Raw genomic sequence first — 22,437 nt, forward strand, 5'->3', positions numbered from 1 at the left:
CCAAAAATATGGTAACCAAAAACGTCAGACGTCTTTGTATAATTCCTAATTTGACATTTTTCTTTCTCTTTTTTTTTTTTTTTTATTTTCATTAATTATTCATGGGTAATTGATCGAAATGTCATTATCTTAATTGTTTCTTCTCAATGTAAATAATTTTCATATTTCATGTAAATGGCATACATTTTTCAAAGTTTGATTTCCATACCTATAGATATAATGAATATTTTCAAAATTCTGTTCTTATATATCATAGGAATGTACCCATAAAATATAAAAGTCATTCTGTTAAATTTATCTCCGTATATTATAGAGGAAACTGAACTAAGATGGATCACATCAGGATATTATTAGTTTATAAAGAAACCGTCCATCAAATTTTATCACATTTGATTAAAAAAAAAAACTTTTCCGTAATTTATTCGATAGGTTTCAAGTAGAAAAAAAAATTCGGATTAAAATAGATCACCTCGAAAAAGTTATTAAGTATCATATTATTATTTTACTTTATATAAAATTGCACAGAATAAAAATAAATGAAGGTTATTTATACTTGAATCATGGAATAGTGCAATTGGCACCACGACATTGCACAATAATGTTTAGTGAAAAAGGATAATGATTTAGGTGAGTGAGTACGAGAGAGTAAAAAAAATTCAGTGTGCTCTCGACATGAGATACCAGCTCGTCCCTTTTCTAATCCCTGTCAATACATCAGAATTACCAGTAGGATACTCAGTCGTTTGTGATAGTAGCCTTGTGTTGGATTCCGATCCATTCGTTGAAAGCAACCTACTATTTTTTACAAACTTTTTTCTCCATTTCCACTGAAACTCGAGCTTAACTCTCAAGCTTAACTCCATACAAAACTCTCTATATTTTTTTTTCTTTTATCTTCTCGTTACTATCATCGTACTTGTATATTTAATATTGTGAATTACAGAAATTGGCTCAACTCACGTGTTTACACTCTAGTATTTTTGATGATTCGTAATCTGCTTACAACGCCATTATAAAAGCTATATTGACATAGTACTGTTCGAAAGACGTCATTGCTTTTCTATTTATGTATATACATATATATTTCGTTACTTTTTTTTGTATTCTTTTATCTTTTTATTTTTTATACTTATGTAGTCTTTCCTATCCTTACCATAGTGCGATATCATTCCAAGCCAGTCGCTTTGTCTTCTTAAGAAAACGAGAAAGCGGATATGAAAGCAGCTCAAATGTGATTTTCTACGAATTTTATCGGATTCTACAATCGTGACTTTTCTTTATAAGGAAAAAAAATTGGCTTTACTTTATAAAGCTTTTCAGAAGAGTTCAATTGCCTCATTGTTCAAGTACTTTTATCATTTTACTGTCAATAAAAATTTTCTTAATTTAACATTACTTCTTTTTTATTACTCAAACCACTGGATAAGAAAAGTACTTTAAATATATATCTTTAATTAATTCAAATGCGTCTTCCTTCTATTTAAAAATCTATAGATTTTTATTTTTTTATAATACTATTTACGCTAATAATTAATTACATTGAAAGTAATTACATTATTGTAGTTATTTCTATTTCATTAATTATTCTCAAGATGCTGCTGAGAAATTATTTTTTACTTTTTTATTTTTATACGATACTCTAGAAGAATAAAAAATATATAAAAGGATAATATGTTTTCTATCCAAGATAAAAGTAGTCAATATTTTATAGTATTGAAATTCAACTCGTTTTATTACCACTGCTATTATTTTAAATAAAAAGTAACGATAAGTAATATATTTAAAATTTTATTTATTTTTATTTTTATGACTCAATACTTTTATTTTACAGCAATGCATTTTTTTTTTTAGGCATCATTCAAAATTATTTAGTATATACTTATAAAAATAAAAATAAATCCCAAAATATATTGTAGCCCATAATTCTAATTTCAATGGGCCGCTCAGAATTTTTTATGCGTAGAGCACATGAAAATATCTTTCTTTGAAAGCCTACAACTTAAAATTATCATTTTGAACAAATTGACAAAGTACTTGTCATGTAAAGAATTTTTATGCCCTTTAAAGCCATGCTTTAAAAAACTTTGAATTAAGGGCTTATATTTTAACAGAACTTTTTTTTTCATAACTTTCTAGAATGAAAATCGACGAATTTCGAAAAATTCGGGAAGTTATTGTTTTCACCCCCGTTTATATATATATAAAACCCATTTTTAGTGTATAGATGTGAAAAAAAAAATGATTTTTCCCAACACTCTCGACTATAAGTGAGACCGTGGTAAAATGAAACACCATTTTTTCCGATAAAAAAAAAAAACGTTCTTACTTAAAAAATGCTTCGTTACTAATTTTGAAAAAGGATGCGCCAAGTTGATCAGCCTAGACAGTATAGGTAATTTAAGATTTTTAGTAAAAAAAAATGTTTTTTAGTGTTTGCTAGCTAAAAGAATTTATTGAAATCTTATAAAAGCTTACTCTGAGAAAAAAGGGTCACTATTCAAATTTTGTTTTTCAATAATGATCCATTTTGTTTCAGGCATTACAAACTGAATATAAAAACAGCGACTTTTTAAAATTTTAATCAACTGCTATACTTGAAGTTTTTATATTGTCAATTTAAAAAAACAAATTTGCTGCAAAATGAGACACAATTTCCCATGACATACACGAGTATCCAATAAAATTACTCATAAAAAAAGTCAAAAAGTATCAAAAATTGATGATGATTGATAAATTGTAAACGAACCAAATAGAGTTATAAAAATTGATTTATCATAAAACCTGACAAAGCAAATGTGAGAATATTGATTTTTCGTTTCTCTTAGTAATTCTAGTCCGACGACCGCGAGTAGGCTGACCTCTCTTATATGCTATGTTTAGCTGAATGGATAGCCAAGTAAATCCCAGAGCTTTCTGTTTGCCTGGAAACCGGAAGAGATGAACTTTCTAGCAAATATGTTAAGTCAGAGTTTACTTTTGTTCTCATCTTCTTTTATTTTCTCCCTTATTTCTTATTTTTATTCTTTGCAATTCATCACTCCCTTCACGACTTTCTTTATGTACATACTCTTTCAGGTTTTTTAATAAAAATGTCTTACTTCGGAATTAAATCACTCAATATCAATACAATGTTAAATGTCAATTGAATTTAAAATTAAATTTATTATAAATTTAATTCAGATAGACAATATAAAAAATATATTCTCCTCATTTATATGATAAAATTAATTGAAAAATAAAATAAATCAATAAGAGATAATATTAGAATAATAGTAACAGGAATATATATCATATACTATTGAATTCCAGCACATACAAGTGTTACTCATCCATCTTCACGTAGTATCACCCCTTATATTCCTCAAACATGTCAACGACAGAGCTTTTTATTAAGGGGTAAAATATCCTTTATGACAGAATAAGGAAGTGTGAAATGATGATGATGGGAGTATTCGAAATCCCATACTTTTTGTTATCCTCTATAAGCCTCTCTCTAAAACAACTTTAACCTTATTCACTATTCTATTTTATTCTCTATCTCAGCTTTATTTCACGGTTGCTTTTGATATATCTTCTCTATTTCTTCAGTGTACTCAACTCATCATAAAGAACATGTCATACGGTATACGTTTATATTTCCAAGGTAATGTCCATGTCATTTTATTTCGTGTTTCTTTTTTATATTTATTTTATATTTTTTTTTTTCTATTATTCCATGTAAAGTATGTATTCTTATGTACATGTATTTATACGCATGTGTGTGTGGATGTACATGTATGTTGACTTACATCAAAGCTCAAAAGAGTTGACTACATGTTGAGATGAGTAGTAGTATGTTAGTTTACTATGACGTTATGAGAATACCACTAGAACCGTTATTGCATACTTGTCATGACATTATTCTTTTTTTTAAAGGGAACAAAAAATTGTTTTTCCTTCATAATATTTTATTGTATAGTAAAAGTCTTTTCGTTTATATGCTAAAATAAATTTTTATAATGATTATATTTTCTTGTTCGCAGACTTAATAGGATAATTAAATTTTACTAATGAATCTAGAAACTAGAAGTCATTGTGTGTAATTTATTAGTTAAAGAATCATTAGAACACATTTATGTGTCAGTATGTATTTATGTAGATATATGTATGAATAAATTCATTTCGACTGCATGTGGAAGATAGGCTCACAATCAGTCTTATAATTACAAGTCTCCAAGTATGGCTCTCAAGAGACGCTATTCGGAATCCACGAAGCTTAAGTAATAACCACTTACACCAATTCCCACAGCACTTTATGTTAAATTGTCATTTTAATAACGTACTGCTAGATATAAATTTACAAGAATTTGACCAGGATTATTTTTTTTCAATTGTTAATATGTTTTATTATTCGTTTTGAATATTTGAATTATTTGTCATTATCTCTTGATATTCTATAGAAAATAGGAAGTAAAGTAACACTCTGAATTTAAGCAAGCTTTGAGTTTTACACTGTAAAAACAAGCGGTGTTATAATATATCACGGAAGGAAAAGAATAGTTCTAATTCCTATGCTAGAATTATAACCATTACTGTGTTACATAGAAACGAACATTTTTGAGAAAATCCTGAATAAATTTGCTGGGAAAAATCTTTAGAATTGTGGCAAAAATATGAGTAATAGCTCATTCGATACGGAATTGAATTTTGAGGATGATGTGTTTTTTATTTTTTTTATTCATCAAAATTTAAATTGTTTATTAACAAAAAACATAAACAAAATACAGAATCAGCTTTTTGTTGATAACTCAATAACTATGAGTGATATCGAAAATCTAGAAAAAGATCCTTAGAGAAAAGAAAATTTCTGCAAAATACTTCGACTCCATAAACAATCATTTTTATTTAATGTTGAAAATGGGGTTCCGCGCGGCTACTGTTTTACTCTAACCTCGACGCACTATGTGACAGCAGCCGCGCGGAACCCCATTTTCAACATTAAATAAAAAATATTGTTTATGGAGCTAGAGTTCCGGGAGTCGAGAATTTTTTGCAGAAATTTCCTTCTCTTTAAGGATCTTTTTCTAGATTTTCAATATCGCTCATAGTTATCGAGTTATCAACAAAGAGCTAAGATTCTGTATTTTGTTTATGTTTTTTGTTAATAAAAAATTGAAATTTTAATGATTAAAAAAAATAAAAAACTCATCTTCCTTAAAATTCGATTCCGCATCGAATGAGCTATGACTCATATTTTTGCCAGAATTCGAAAGATTTTTCCCAGCAAATTTATTCAGGATTTTCTCAAAAATGTTCGTTTCTATGTAACATAGTAATGGTTACAATTCTAGCATAGGAATCAGAACTATTCTTTTCCTTCCGTGTACTACAGTGGAGTAGCAATGCTATTTACAGGTGTTAAACAGTGTACATGCGGAGTAAATTAATTCCAGTCGAAGTATGAGGGTATGAGTATACGTTGTTTAAGATCTACAAAACAAAAAAAAACTAACAATAATAATAATATTTCGTTAAAATTTAGTACGAAAGTGATGACTATTTATTTATTTAATCCCCTTGAAGTGAAATTGACTCCAAAGGGGGAGTTTATTTTAATATTGAAACTCCGAATCAAAGTGAATGCGGATTTAACCAAAATCCAGTTCACTCCAAAATCACTCCACTGAAAAACAAACTCCTTATTCACTCCGTATGCGTAGTGATTTTTTTTTAAAACTTCAAAACTCCGAGTGACAGAGTGAATTCAGATTCGAATAAAATCTGTAATCGTTCCGGATTCACTCCGGATTTTTTACAGTGTACCTATAAAATAAGAAATGTCAATTTTACCAAACTGAAGAAATCGCATTAATTTTTAATCACTTATCAAATTAAATATGTAGAAACAGTGTAATCATTATTTTTATTACATCTCTAATGCTTTTCATGATATCATAACTGATTTGAAGATCATAAATTAATCATTGATAATTTGATTTTTCTCTCTTCGCTAATTAAGTTTCCGAAGAAACTTAAATCATAAAAATCTGTTTACCATGTATATACATTAACATTAACAATCAATTGTGGTCAAATATTATTTGGATTTCTCCATAAATTAGTAAATCTGTCGTATTATTTAATTTTGAAACAAAAAAATTTTTTTTTGTACTTAGAGTGAAATTCCACTTTTAATATTTAGAAAATATTTCTTTAGTTTTAAATCTAAACATCAATTCCATAATGAAAAATAAATATCCGTGATAAGAGAGAAAAAATTTTAGTGCGCAATAACTACACTGGAAAAATATTTATTTCAGTCAATTACTATTTATTTGAAACAAACAGATGATATATTTTAATGAATTAGTTATATAAAAAAAAAAAAAAAAAAAAAAAAGATTCATTTGCAATAAATAAAAAAAAAAAAATTGGTATTGTCAATATATAACTTACGGATTTTTCTATATTTCCGTCCAGCTGTTTTTCTTCATTAAAAACTTCAAGCGTAAAATAAAGAGTAGAGATCAATGCGCTACACGGTAACCTAGCAATCTCAGTTGTATATTTTATTCCTTTCAAATATTGTCGCTTGTTTATATTGGAACATACGAGAAAAAAAGCGGAGCTTTTTTTAATACTTAAACAAAAATACTTGAAAAAAATCACATATAAAAAAAAGTAATCTTTTAATAATAATCTTATAATAATCAACCTATTGGTTGATATATTTTACAAAAAACTCTACTAAAATGATTAAATTCATATTTCAAATTAGCCGACTGGTGTTAACTTTAATTTGAAGCTTTACGATAATATTACTATCAATTGCAATTACAGCAATTTCAAACATAACAATAACAATAATAAGTGAACCCACAATTAAAGTATTAGTAACACACTTGGGAAAAAATTCTGAGTACTCGGTGTGGTGTCAATGATTTAATGTGAAAATTTTCGATGCATGGTGTTAAATTTTTAGTTGTGTTAATCAAAACGATCACACCAACAACGGTGTAAATATCACTTTGATACACAATGAAGAACAAAATAATAAAAATAAGTTCTCATTTGGGCGAGATAGTCATAAAAATCACTTTTCCAAGTTTTGATTTTTAATTAATATCATATCAAGCAAAAATATTTATTTTAATAGAATCGTTAATTTATCAATTTTGAACCATAAAATATATACCTTACAAAGGTCATACATATATCATTGACAAAGCTTTATATAAATATATTTATATATATAGTTAGTTTGTAATTAATTTAATTATGATTAATAAATACTGTTACTAGTCTCAAGTAATTTTTTCAATTGAAAATACTTGAGGTTTATTTTTTTTAATGGTTCAGTTATTAATTGTTTTTTTTTTTAATCATTATTAAAAAATTTAGTTGAATTTTTGAAGCTGAAGTTAAATTATTCAACTTAAATTTTAAAAACAGTTATTAGATCATTTTTAACTACAGATCATATGATCGGACAATGTATGAGCTTTGAGCTAATAACACCAAACGATGTGAAAGATAATACTCACACCGTGTTAAAAGTACATTGCTTGATGTTTCACACCTAAAAAATTTCACCCCGTCAATTCACACCGAGGACATCGTGCAAAATTTTCAGGGACCATTTTCATAAAAACTTTGTTACAGTGCATATTATTTGAAAGTTATCAGAAATACTTATGTTTTATTTATGACACAAAAACAAAATCGATTAACTTAACTTCTTTAATGCATGAAATTAATTAAAATATAATAATTTAAGTTGTGTTTCATTGCCTCAAATAAATATATTGATAATTTTAAAGAAGCGATTACCCATTAATTTATAAAAAAGAAATCAGAGATAAACATTAAAAACAAAAAAATTGACCAATTTGTATTTTTAAATAATTTCATTCCATTAATCTTATTTGTTTAATGCAAAAGTATAACAACTTTTCATAAATTCGATGGTTGAAGCGAGACCTTTTTCACATGAGCAAAGTTCAAACTTGACGGAATATTTATAAAAACAATATATATATATATATATATATATATATATATATATATATATAAGTTGAAGGTTCTAGTGCCGTAATTTACTTTACTTTTTTTTTTTTTAACAGAAGTTTTAAAATAAAAAATAAATTTAAACCTTTTAGTTTATATATGAGACAGATTTTCATCCAAAAGCATTCAGTATTGAGTTTTATATATATATAACTCATCGTAAAATCCAACGTAAAAATGGAAACTGAAAATCGCTTATGGCTATATATGTAAAGATATATATATATATATATATATATATATATATATATATATATATATATATATGAATATCCGAATAAAACTACATAAAGTTTTTAATAAAAATAATATTTTAAAAATAAAAAATATATTAAATGATTATAAATAATTGACGCAATGGCATTGAAAATTTTTATACGCAGATATAAATTGTAAATGGAACTAACGAGATTTCCGGTTGTGTTGGTGTGCCAAGATATGAGCGCAATCACTCAGGTTAGAATGGGTATGGTTGGAAACGCACGAAGGGTTGATAGAGAGGGATGGAAAATGAGGAGAGATATATATGTGTCACAGTGAATAGATGATTCGTTGCGCTTGCAAGAGCTAACCCGCGAATGATGAATCCTATGTTGTGTCCTCTGTGACCCAAAGCAGTTAAAGCGCTACGGTGGCTTGAATAAAAGGATAGCTTTGGCTGCACCACTGCCACAGCAGTACTAGTAGCACAATCACTATATAGCTTCCGTCGATTACTGCTGCTACCATTGAAGTACAGAGGACATAAACGATAGCACTGGAAAATTTCCGTACAAGTTGACACGACAAATTTCTCTCTGGTCTTTCTCCCCACACTTTACATTCTGCAAACCCGCGCATGGTCAATTCTAATTTAGTTAACGAGATCACATAATTAGATTGAGTCTTCAACTTGGTCAAATGTACTTGTCAGATGCTAATTCAATTATAGTTCAAATCAGAATACTGCATTGGAATTTCGAGAAAAAATAAATATTTCTTCGTTATAGAATAATATTTATTTTTTTGGTCATTTAATTGCATTAATTAATGATTTTACTAAAAATAGTATAATGTTTCTGAAGCTTGTTAATTATTTTCAATGAAAATAATATTTAATTAAATTGAAATTTAATCTATTAATTAAATTTATGACATTGCAGGTGAATATATACTTCGATAAATGCATATTTTAGTTTATTAGACGAGACATGATGTAAATTATTTCATAATTAAATTTATGTTGGAATAATTATTATACTTGTGTTAATAACAGAGAGAAAGTTTTTAGTCTGGTTTATTACCAATTATCATCGAAATATGAAATTTGAATAAATAAATTATCAATTTCCCGCTATGAAAACCAAAAATTTGAAACAAAACTTAAATTAACAATTTTATTTAGATTTTCAGAACTCGAATTTCTATGAAATGTTAGTCAGTATTTAACGGCTTATATAATTATTTTTGACCTAGATCCGATTAATTTTTATGATTTTCAAGTTATTCAAAAAATAAAAAAGTGAAAATTTTAATGTTTTTTCAAAATTTAATTATAAATCGGTTGATGAATTTACGATCAATAGTACAACAATAATTAAATTTTGTCAAAAATTTCGTACTCATAAATTTACAAATAAACTTTTTTTTTTTTTTTTTCAAAACTACGTAAGTCTTACGATTGGTCTAATATATGTCAAAATTCAATCAAATATAATTTATAATACTTTTTTGATGACAACAATAAAATAATAGTATATTAACGAATTGAGTAGGAAGTGCTTTCGGCAACGAATGTTGTTGCCAGCACACGAGTGCCCAAGCCCTTCCTCATCCCTAACTCAATACGTTACATTAGTTTTTGCAATGAGTGGTAAGAAAGAACATCTAACATTGGTAAACGAGGGACACTACATTAAATTTGACTTTCTAATAATACACGAAATAAAAATTAACTATATAAATTAAGAAGTGAAAAATAATATAATAATAAAGTGATCAGTAAATACTATCATTCTAAATAGTAATTCTTTAATTTATGAATTAAAACGTAAATAATTATAGAATGAATATTAAAATTTAATGTCTATGCAAGAAAAATTACTATTTGAACTTTAAAAATCGTAAGTGAAACTTAGAAAATTGACGACACGCATTATAAAATTTATTCTTTGAAATGTTAAAATTTCCCATATCGACACCTGAGTTCCGGGTTATTTTATTTCGTGTAGTAGCAATTAAATATGATTTAATTGATTTTTATGATAATTTAAAATTATTTTTATTGTTTTCAACTTATACATGGAAAAAAAATATTGCGCTTATCGCTCACCAACAGAGAGCGACAGTTGTATCGTGATTAGTACTAAATCGTTTCTTGATTTTCACGATAATAAATACCGATATGCTAGATACGTAAGATCCTTATATCAGCTATTTGAGTTATTGCTACTACCACAATATATATACCAATATGAATGATACACTAGATACTTATTATAATGATCCTACGGATTGTGAATATACTTAAATGTATAGTGATCGTCAGTTAACGTATCCATATCGTACCAAAACGGATCGTGATTATCGCGATCTACTTCTCAAGCGCCACCACTCATAATATCGTTAACGGAATGATTTAAAAGATAGTTATTATAACAAAACGGATCGCTACTATACCAAAATGATCTTATGATTTCGGAATCCGCCTGGATCGCGATAATCACGATCCGATAGACCAAGACATCCGTATACAATGTATAACCGAGCGAGGAGAGTGAATATCACGATACCGTTGAGAGGTGAGCGCAATATTTTGTTCTCCGTGTAGGATACTCAGCAAAAATAACTAGAGTTTCGAGTCAAGGTTCATATAGTGAATCGTACATTATAATTAAATACAGTAAGATGATTTTCTATAGTCTAGGACTTTCCGTTGTCTTAACTTAAGAAGGGTATTCAGTGGGTTTCTGTTAGATCGTTTAGTGATATAGTGACTAAACAACAATATATATATAAAGTGTAGATTCGTTATATTTTCCACAAACAATGTGGACATTCTTCGCGATATTTATTCTTTATATTGTCATTTTTAACTAACAAAAGGTTTTCTTTCTCCTAGAGAGGAAGGTATGACGGACCCAGGATTGGCCCAAGTATGTAGGATCTTGGGTCAAGCTTGTAAACCAGCCTTGGTAGAAGCCTGGAATGATAACATGTTAGCTACTGGACGAACCTACTAATGTTGAACTGATACTTTTATATGATCTACTTATTAAATCACAGATATAGTCAAGCTTGGGTAATCTTACCTTGGCCCAAGCCCGGATAGTCATTGTAACGGCCAGGGCTGAGTACCCAATCTTGAGCCAAGCATGGGTCAATATAGGTGTACCAAAACTAGGTTCCCCAGTGCTGGACCAAGTAGGGCCCCGTCGTTCAACTTTGGCAGCTCTTGTATGGGCTTACCATGAGTTGCAAAAAATTATTTTCAAGCTCAAGGATTTAGGATTGCTCTGTACACGGAGAAAAACTTCCTGTGAAATTTTGAATCTTTACATCATAAGTTTTCCTATTAATCATTATAACTGTGGACTACCTTTAAAATCATAATTTTTACGATGTAACATGGCAAATTTCATTAAAAAAATTATACTACGGACAAATAACATTGTAGAATTTTAAAATTTAATCTAAAAGAAAACTTAAATGAAAGTACGAAATAATAATCACTCAGGTGGGCATGGGATTCGAATTCGGGTACCTTCAATATTAATTTTTTATTTTTAAATAATATTTATATTTAACATTATAATTTTTGAACAAAATATAATTCATGTTAATTCACAATGAAATTATAACTGAACTACATTTCAACAGAATTTCATTATAATTAAATTTATATACAATTGTTTGAGATGAAACAACCCGTCTATATTATAATTCATTTAATAATGACTCAAAATTGCGTTTTATTAATTAAAATGCACGAAATTACATTTAATTATTCAATTTAATTAATTAATACAAAACACTTTGTCTGAATGTATTTGTATGTATATTTATTACTTGAAAAAAAAAAAAAAAAAAAAAAAAAAAAAAAAAAAAAAAAACATTTATATAAAACTTTATTCTAATCCAGTTATTTCAAACATTTGCCAAAAACAAGAAAAAAAAACAGAAGCGTGAAATGTAAAGCTCGAGAGTTCCATTTCCGTATTTACCACTTCACGCTTCATAGAATGCACACACAACCCACAAAATGTTAGCGCTTCCAAAGTCGACTGCATATCTACACGTCAATGCATTATGCATTTGACACATGTGCAGTGCACATGCCGTTAGTTAGAACGCACCAACGTGTAGTGGCACACGTACAGTAAATATATACGTGAACCAAGTGTACAAAGTGTAACTGAGAAATAGAGACAGCGAATACGGGCACTTTTGTACGCATGGACGATTCATGTTGGTCCGATGAACGTGCTACGAATTTTGAATACTAAAGGTACCAGAAATCCGCTACTATTACTACTGAATCTTCAATGGCAATAATTCGTTAGTCCTTTTGACACTATAAATCAGTACTTGCACTTTGTAATCCTATAATTACAGTGTGCAATAAATCTTATAAACATCGTATAGTTATGGTCATTATTTATATACCTGGTTACTTATTTTATTACCTTATAACTACTTTATTGTTTTTAATTATAAAAAATAAGTCACATTTTCTCAAATTGTTTAAATATAAAGTTATATATTTAGCTTAAATCTTCAATTCCTTAAAACAATTATATATATATATATATATATATATATATATATTTTAGAATTTAATTAATTTTTAAAATTTCAACTAAAATTGAATTATTTTCTTTTGTGCAAAAGTATGTGTTGAAATGTTTTTTTTTTTAATGCATACATCAAATGCAAATCAATTTACTGAATTTTATATTAGTATTAAAATTTTTCATTGATACATTTACTTTATACACATAGCATTCATAGTTGATAAAGTTAGACTAATCGGTCAACTAAAAGATTGATGAATTATCAATTAATAAATAAAAAAACATTGATAGTGTTACATTCTAGATATTTCTCCAGTTTAAATAAATATTTTTAAATTATTTTTACTGCTTTTAAAAGTCTAGGTTGGGCTTCATTGGGGTGTCGATAAATTTCCGGTGGCCCTGGTCGTCGATTATTTCATAAATTATTAAATTCTTAATTATCGCGTTTTAAAATTCATTCGATACCGAGGTAATCTGCTTTTATCCTCCATATTATTATATAAATATGAGGATGGGGGTTTTGAAGGATCGTTGGGCAGTCGGTAGCAGTGTCCAGACCAGGACAAACTATTGGGCTGCCGGTAACTGACTCCAAAAATACAAGAATTGTACAGGTGAAATATTGGTACCAATTCCTAATTAGGAAACCTGAACTGCTGTTAAGCGCTCAGGGTTATAGGATAGGGTGGAACTGCTAATAAGCGCTCGCCCCTGAGTAGCAATAAGGTTATGGATAGGTCATAGTGTAGGTGAAAATATTGGGATGCCAATTGACACTAAGTTATTCGTTTCATATCTATAAACATATAAATATTCCTATGCATATTATATTTCCGTCATAATGGGGGGGGAGGGGCTAAAAAGCGCCTAAGAAGGTCTAAAAGGCGCCTAAAGAGGTAAAATTTTGCGTGACGTATTTTATGAACGGCCCCAAATATTTCCCATAATGCATTGTAATTGCACTATAAATTTCTCTCCGCAGAGCTTTATAAAATTTTTTTCATTTTTCATGGCTTGATCACTAACATAAAACTTCAATCTACAAAAAGTTCAGAATAATGTAGAATTTTGGTTGTAATTAAACACTGTTGAATTTATTTTTTATTTTTTTCATTACAGAAAAAAAGAGGTTAAAGCAACGTACAATGTGAAAAAAGATTTGTCCGGCAAGAACAAGGCCCGGAAATACGAGAAGATTAGACGAAAATCACGAACACGTGGCAAGACGTGAAGCGGGGTAAGTTTTTCAGTAGTAGAGATCAATGTTCAAGCAGTCCCAAGTGTTAGAACCGCATTACGAATCAACTGGACTTGTTAGTGTATTGAGCGAATCATCAGATTGGATTGGGATCGAGTGCAATTCCAACTTGTCCTAAAGTCTCTCAACCTATATACAAGTCTGAAACAACAAAATTCCCAAGAGATAACAAGTGATTACGATTTAATACCACAAAAAAATAAGAGAAAAAAAAGTTCGTTAATTGAACCGCTATCACAACTTTTTTTTTATATTTATCCTCATATATATCTATATATATATTTTCTGACCTCTATCAATTTAGTTGAAATAAATGGGTAATTGATAGACGTCAGTCTAAACCTAAAAAAAAAATAACTAAATCTCATTTCAACGTCTATTTTCGTAAAACGCACAAAACTAAATCCGAGATAATTTAATGAAAAAACTTTTGACACACATGTTGGGAGATGGAATACAAAAAAAAGAGTAAGAACAAAAATTCTATCTTAATCTTTGTTATTTATTTTGCTGCTAAAGATATCAGATTTTTTTTTTTAGTTCAGTTTACATGGGAATGCGTCTTGAGAATGCTCACGAAAGATAAAACGCTTTTAGTTATTTCTTGAAAAAGGTAACTTCGAAAAATAAAAACAACAAAATTATAAAAAAAATAAATAAAAAAAAAACACTTGTAAAACCAAAGAAGTTCGAGTTCTTAAAAGTTTAAACATCGATTGTGGGAGTAAAGTGTCTAGTGAACTTTTTGACAAAGATTTTGTCTCTCTTTATTTTATTTGTCTTACAGTTAAATCTTTAATATATATCTTACAGTAACTTTGCGACGATAAATTTAATTAGAGAAGTAATAAATAGAACGCGATAATGAGACTAAAAATAATTACGTAAAATGATTCATAAAACAACAAATACAACCTTTAGTTTAATAAAAAAATAAAAAATAGTAATAATAATAGAAATAGTTCAAAAAAAATAAAAATGTTTTAAAGTATTTTAGAAAATATTGCTGACGGAAATTTTTCCATATAAAATATAGTCGTAGAACTGCTGAATTTAAATGTTAAATTTTGAAATGTGAATATGAAATAAAAAACGCCCATTGCCGTTTTTAGAACCAGCAAACTTTTCTGTGGAAAAAAAAATATATATATAAATCAGAATAAATTAGATTTTTTTTCACACAAAGTGGATTCAGCGATTTAAGTAATATTATAAGACAAATAAATCGTGAGTAAAGATGTTGAAAGAAAGTAATAAAAAAAAAATATGTCAGTCACATCGATAAACTTCATAACTTTTTGTGTATTTTTTTCATCTTTCCTTTTTTTTGTGGCAATGATGCTACTAATAAAAGTAAAGAAACCCAAGGTGGTCGCGTGTAAATGCTTCTAAGAGCTTTTTCAAAGTATCGTTTTCAGTCGTACAATTTCTTTCTGCTTCGTTTCAAATGGCGCATTTCAAGGTAAACCATCGAGTCACGGAAATTGCTTCGCATTTGTCCGATTTTGTGTTTGAATTAACTCAACTGAGAAACGGAAAACTAGGATAGCTATAGTGTTAAATATCTACGTACCCGTATACATATATATATATATATATATACCGACCCACTACTCTCACACATTTTCAAGAAATTTATTCGCCCTCTGTGCTTTTATCTACCTACATCTATTTCATTACTTCTCAACGCAATGCCGCGTAATATTATGGTGTGTATATACACCGAGAATTTAATTAAAATCCACTCAACCATGCGTGCCAAGAATTGGTCGGCTTGTCTGTTGTAAAATATTCTACATTAGTGGTACTATTTTAATTTTTTTTTTTTTTTTTTTTTTTATTACTTAATTACATTCCAGTGCATCGTCGATAGCATTAATAAATTAATCGACAATATTAACTAAATATAAACAAAACAATAAAGTTTTTCGTTGCAAGATAATATTTTTTTCCATAAAAATATTTTAAAAATTATTTAAAAAATGGAAACGCTTAGTCAATATTGGATTTTTTGTAAATACGAACATATTTTTTATTTTTTTTATTCTCAATTCTATTCAAAATAATTCAAGGGAATTGCCATTCATTGCCATAAATAAAAATATTTTTTTAGGCAATCAAAATGAGTCACTTTCCAAAAAAGAAAAAAACATTTTTTCTTTTAATTTTACGAAAATGAATTTAATTAAACTTTTAATGTGACCTATTTTGCCTTCTTCCCACATTAAAAAATATCAATAATTTACATTGAATATGTTTTTCCATTCAAGTAAAATTCGATAAAAATTATATAAACATGAAGTATCAGCATCAAGGAGAAAAGTATCACATTAAATTATTTATTGAAATCAGGATCAAAGGATTAAATGTTTTTACTGTAAATTTTTACATTTTTTAAAAATAATAAATAACAAAAAGGTACCGTCGCTAATCCTTTGAATTTTTATTAATACTCTGTGAAAGCCTGTCAATTTCAATAATAAAATAAACATTAAATTCTATTACCATTTACCAAAGTTAAAATAATTAAATAAAAATAAATATTATTTATTTTCATTTTTTTACAAGATTATTTATATTTGAATTGACTCAACTAGACATCGTTACCAACAAAAACAACTGAAAAAATGAAATAAATTAATAAATATTAATACCAGTTTTATACTTCCTGAAACGGACCATCAATTCTTGTTGAATTGATTTATCATCAGTCCACTTGATAAATAAAACTAGACGAGTTTTTAAATAAAAAGACGATGACAATTTAAAAGTTAACTTTTAACCGTATCATAGATGACTACAAGTAAAGAGTGAAATAAAATAAACCAAACAAAACTACAATGTGTTAGAATAAAATAGGACAGTAAAAATCATAAAACATTACTATGACAAATATTTTTCACCTCTTACACAAAGTCGATGATTTTTCACACAAGTTTTGATGCTTTTGCAAGTACGACAATAAAGTGAAAATAATTTATTGGGTGGGCGTGAAAAGTTTACGAGACTTCCTTATACTCCTACTTCTTCTTCTTCTTCCTCTTCTTCTCCTATATTTTATTTTTTTTTTATTTTTCTTATCCTCACTCACTCTACCATGCACGTTTTTTAAAGTATCGAGAAGTAGGTCGCTACGGATGACAGGCAGTAACTTGGAACTATCTTTCTCTTTAGGGCAAATAACGCGTGGACGATGTAAACTTTGACCTGTTAACCTTTTGTAAGAAATATTATATAACTCATATTTTATTATCCTGCAGGAAGATTTTATTTTTATTTTTGACAATACATAAGTACATTTTTTTGCTTGCATATTCTCCTTGGTCATTTGTTGATCTACGTTGGATACTTGAACAGCTTTTAGCCTGCTCTGTGTTAAAACATTTCCTGACAGCAACACAATGTTGGAGGCACCTCCTGGCAGTCGGGAAGATCTCGTTGAGGCAGCAAGGACACCATGCACACCTACAGGTAATCATTATTAATTATTGTGTCTTATATAATACAAATATGATCTCATAAAAACAGATTTAATTTATAGAAAAAGCCATGCTTAGTACGCTTTTTTTCTAACTTGTCAAAATAATTTTAACTCTTCAGAATTCGTGTGTTTTTTAGTGTCTCGTTTTCGTTGCAACGTCATCTTATAATTTAAATAGTATCGTATGAGCAAAATACTCAAAATGCGAGAGCACTGGCGGGTTAACCTTAGGTTAAAAATTAATGTCATAATTTAAATTGACAAGTAATCAACAATTATAGAGAAAAGTTGGGCAAAAGAAGGGAAAGACTATAATTTAATAAATTTAAATTATGATTTGGATTATTTTTTTAAATTTACAAAGTTGTTACTAGTCAGATTCAAAGCTACCCAATTTTTTAACCATTTTTATTTTTCAAGTCCCCTTATTCGTTAATTATTAGATTCTAACTGTTCATTTTGAATTGCCATAAATACAACTACTAGAAGCAATAACCAATCATGAAACATAAAACGCGAATGGGGGATAAGGAAGTTCTGAAGTTAGAACAACAGTAATTTTGAAGTTGCTGGCATAGTTGTAGTGTGGTGAATTAACGGTTATATGTAGCGTAAAGTTATTTGGATACTAAATATGCATATTACAAATTATAATAATAATATTCAATTGTGAGAAGAAATAATCTTCCAGCTTCAAATTTTTCGGAATTTACACTATAAAAAAAAAACCAATGTAAGTCCACACTACACGGAGAAAAAAATATGGTAACAGTTACAATATATTATGGGAATGGTTCCTATAATGCATGGTAACCAGTTTTTTTGAAATGTTGATTATAGGAACGGCACCCATATATATTATGGTAATCATTCTTATAATTATGGGTATAATTCCTATATGGTATTGGAATAATTTCTATGGAATTATGGTAATCGTTAGCATGTAACTATGATAATGGTTACCATAATATTATGATAATCATTCCCATATATTATGGTAATCGTTATCATAATATTTAGAAATTATAATAAATTTTTTTTTTTTGTAATAAGCGTTTTTTTTGTATACTTGAAATTTTGTAATATACAAAAAAAACGCTTCGTACAAAAAAAAAATTATTATAATTTCTAAATATTATGGGAATTATTCCTATAATTATGGGTATAATTCCCATATGGTATCGGAATAGTTACTATGGAATTATATATATTATATATATAATATTATATGACACGAAAATTTGATCTTAGTATGATAAGAAGTGAATGATTAACGTCATCAATAAATCGAAATTGCAATAATGTCTTCAATAAAATTACACTTGGCACTTATTGCAATGGCAGTTATAGAAGTGCTAAAAAAATTTTTGAAATTAAATTCAGTAACTTATGGAGTCATAAATTGAATTCCGATAAATTGATATCCATTAATGGTTTTTAATATTTTTATCCTTCTATAAATTTTTTAAAATTTAAATTATTGACCATTATAATCGAAGTATTGGATATACATTATATTTATTATTTGAATGCATACAGAATACTTGACCTAAATGATTACATGATCTTAAAAAAAACAACTATACTGCTATTTCTTATCTCAATGACAGTTTTTTTGATTCGCTCGATGTAAAAATTCACATGGGAATTAAGTTGGATATAGAATTTTTTACGGCTCATACCCTCTTCATCAGAGTCGCGGTTATTCAGGCATAAGGGGTGGTTAAAGTAAAAAGCTGGTGTAGAAGAGAAAGAGGTACACGTAGAGAAAGAAGAAAATATAAAGAGATATACAAGGGTGCGAATGATAGAGAGACGAATCATTTAGCGACAAGTGGGATGAGAATCGATCGAGCACAATTTCGCTGATGTCACTGCGGGATCGACTAGACTGATCCGCCCTCGCTTTTATTACCCAACCACTTTTACCCTCTCTCTCACATCCGCTTTCTCTCTTTCTCTCTCTAACATACTCTCTCACACACTCATTGAGAATGAAGAGGGTTTGAGAGAGGTCGTTTTATCACGAGGATGTTTCGAGAGGCTACGATATATTCGCATATATCAACCTGATGTTTCTCTCAACTCACTTGTTTTAATCCTTCTATTCTCATACATAAGACTGTTTACAAAAGATTTCCATACTTCAGACATAAAGCTAAACCAGTTCATTCATTGTTCAATATACTTTATATATTAACACGTTTATTAATAAAGTTCTTCACTAAACATATATGTATTGTTCCATAGATTATTATTAATATTTTAATTAATATTCAATATTTTCAGATGAAAAAAATCATGGAATAATAATATAACAATAATAAATTTATTCAATTATCCGACAGCTATTTACAAACAATCTTCTCAATATATCATAAATAATTCACAAGATAAACAGTTGAAAGTTTTTTGATATTTCCCTAAATTAAAATGCAAATTCAATATTTTTTTTTGTAAATATATGGAATTAGATAAATTTTTGTTTATACATCAATTTAGTTGGATTCTAAAAGTATGAAAAAAAATATGTTATCAATTTTAATAAATGATATTAATGATAGAATTGATCATTAACTTATTGAATAAAAGAATAATCAAAAACGGAAATACATTAGTTTGTATGTTCAAAACGTTGACACGGTCCAGTTTTAGACAAGACATAGTGTCGACGTTTATGGAACAAGAATGCATTAACGTTCGCACAAAGGAACCTGAAATGCAAGCATATAGACTTTTGGTAGTAATGCAAGTGCTGGAAATTATAAAGTCAGTCAGTTAGTACGAGAATTTAACAAAGACAAACACTCCTCTAAATTCGAAGCTAATTATTATCTCTTCCTTGTTCTCTATCAATCAAAAAAAATATCCATTAATCTTATTTTTGTTTTTTTTTTTGTTTACTGAGAAACAATCTAATAGAATTATAATTTACCTATTTTTAGGTGGTGAAAGCATCTCACAATTTTTTTGTGTTTTGCAAGTGCTAATGTAACATCCCTAAAATGTTTTAACTACCGAAGCGCTTTGAATAGTTTCCCAGCAAGTCTAAACCACAGCTGCTCAAATTCTATTCTTGTCCATATCCTTACCAATAGGAGGCTGAGAGCAGTGGAAGGGTAATAATAAGACTAAAAATTATAAATTGCAAGACTAAATAAAGTTAATTAATTGATAAACTGACTCACGGGGGTCGAATTATTATTATTATTAAGTAAAATATGAAAAAATATAAAAAACGAAACATAGTTTAGATTTTCAAAAGGGTTTCAGAATACAGAAAATGTCAATGTTCTTAAGCGGTAAAAAATTTCTTTATGACAATAAGTATATGACAGTTTTTTGTAGGAAAAATCTTTAGCTTTTTAATAAAAATATTTATTTTTCATTTTGTCACAGAAGAACCTTAAAAGTTCGATCAAAATAGAAAAAAAAAGATTTTTATGACTGTGCGGCGCTTGATAAAACTAATTTGATAATTTTCTCTGAAAGCTGAAGATTCTCGCAAAATATGTAATTTTCACGATGTGCTTATTTTTTGATTAAACAAAATTATACAAAATGTAAACTCTCTATGATTAAATAACTTTTGAATGTTTAAGAATGTTGATATATTTTTAATTCCAGCACATCCTAGAATATCAATAATAGGTGAGAAAGTATGCAATGTTTTTGTGCCTTTCACCGTATTTGACTCCAAGTATCGTATATCTAAAACATTTTTTTTCTGTAAATACTCATCATTCTTTATGGGAGCGAAATCAATACCGGTAAAATTTTTAGTAGCCTAGATTTGTAAATTTTGCGGTGTAAGGATATGTTTTCTGTTATCTCTTTTCTCTGAAGCTCTGGCAGCAAAAATGACCATAAAGTTATTTTTCATGATTCCAGTATCGAAACTTTAAGTTTTCACTGTCTGTACATGTACAGCCAGTCGACATAAGCTAACTTTAGTCCGATGCCGTGACTAAATATAAACAAACGCGTAAAATGCGAATACCTTCAGTCCGCGGGCAAAAACACGTGTTTCGTCCCTTGGAAAGAAACGAGTAATGTTTCTGCCCACTGGTGGAAGGCATTCGTAATTTGAACTCTGATACTTTTTATTTGTTTAATCGTTATTTCAGTCGATTAATTTTATTTGCATAAATGACAGTCTTGACTTTGTGATTACGTTGTATAAAATTTAGCGTAAACAATATATAATACTTATAGTTTTTGCTTAATTTTGCACCGTGGTCTTAAATTAACATGTTTCTGATTGGCTATTGATACTGAAACTTTAAGTTCTAATGCAGATAAAAATGAAAAATATAGTGCGTAATACGAGATGAACCGTGATTTCAAACTGCAGGTGTATCAGCTTTTGCCTATGGCTCGGGAATCTAACTTCACCTTCGTCAGAAATATTTTTTTTCATCCCTTGTCACACAATGCACTATTACAGTTTGGTAAAATTATAAAATCAATGACATCTATTTAAACAATTATTAATTTTGTTTAAACAAAAACTACGCACATTGAGAAAATTACATATTTTGTGAAAAAAAGTCTCAGTTTTCAGAAAAAAATATCAAATTAGATCAATTCATAAAAATTGTTTTTTTTTTTTTAATAATCAAATTTTAAAGAATCATCTGTAACTTAAAATAAAAAATGAATATTTTTATTGAAAAACTGAAAATTTTTCCTATACAATACTGGCATGTGCTCATTTCTATAAAAAATTTTTCTATTTTAAAAAAATTAATGAAAAAGTTGAGAAAAAATTTTTCAAAAATTCAAAAAATCATAACTTTGAAACGGGTGCATATGAAGAGCTCAAATTTTCAGAAAATTTTTTTTCTTGAATACATATAACACCTCCACAAAATTTG

At 28.0% G+C, this 22,437-nt stretch overlaps 1 protein-coding gene across 1 annotated transcript in view; it reads left to right on the forward strand.

Moving 5' to 3' along the window:
• The window catches only part of LOC103574236 (uncharacterized), a 186,586-nt gene that overhangs the window by 103,079 nt on the left and 61,070 nt on the right, over positions 1-22,437 (forward strand). The window contains exons 4-5 of the mRNA XM_014442341.2: positions 13,941-14,058; positions 17,437-17,550. Of these exons, the coding sequence (XP_014297827.2) occupies positions 17,481-17,550 (70 nt within the window). The 5' untranslated portion in view covers positions 13,941-14,058; positions 17,437-17,480. The remainder of the gene's footprint in view (positions 1-13,940; positions 14,059-17,436; positions 17,551-22,437) is intronic.

This window comes from Microplitis demolitor, chromosome 4, assembly GCF_026212275.2.
Source record: "Microplitis demolitor isolate Queensland-Clemson2020A chromosome 4, iyMicDemo2.1a, whole genome shotgun sequence".
In the NCBI taxonomy this organism is placed as follows: Eukaryota; Metazoa; Arthropoda; class Insecta; order Hymenoptera; family Braconidae; genus Microplitis; species Microplitis demolitor.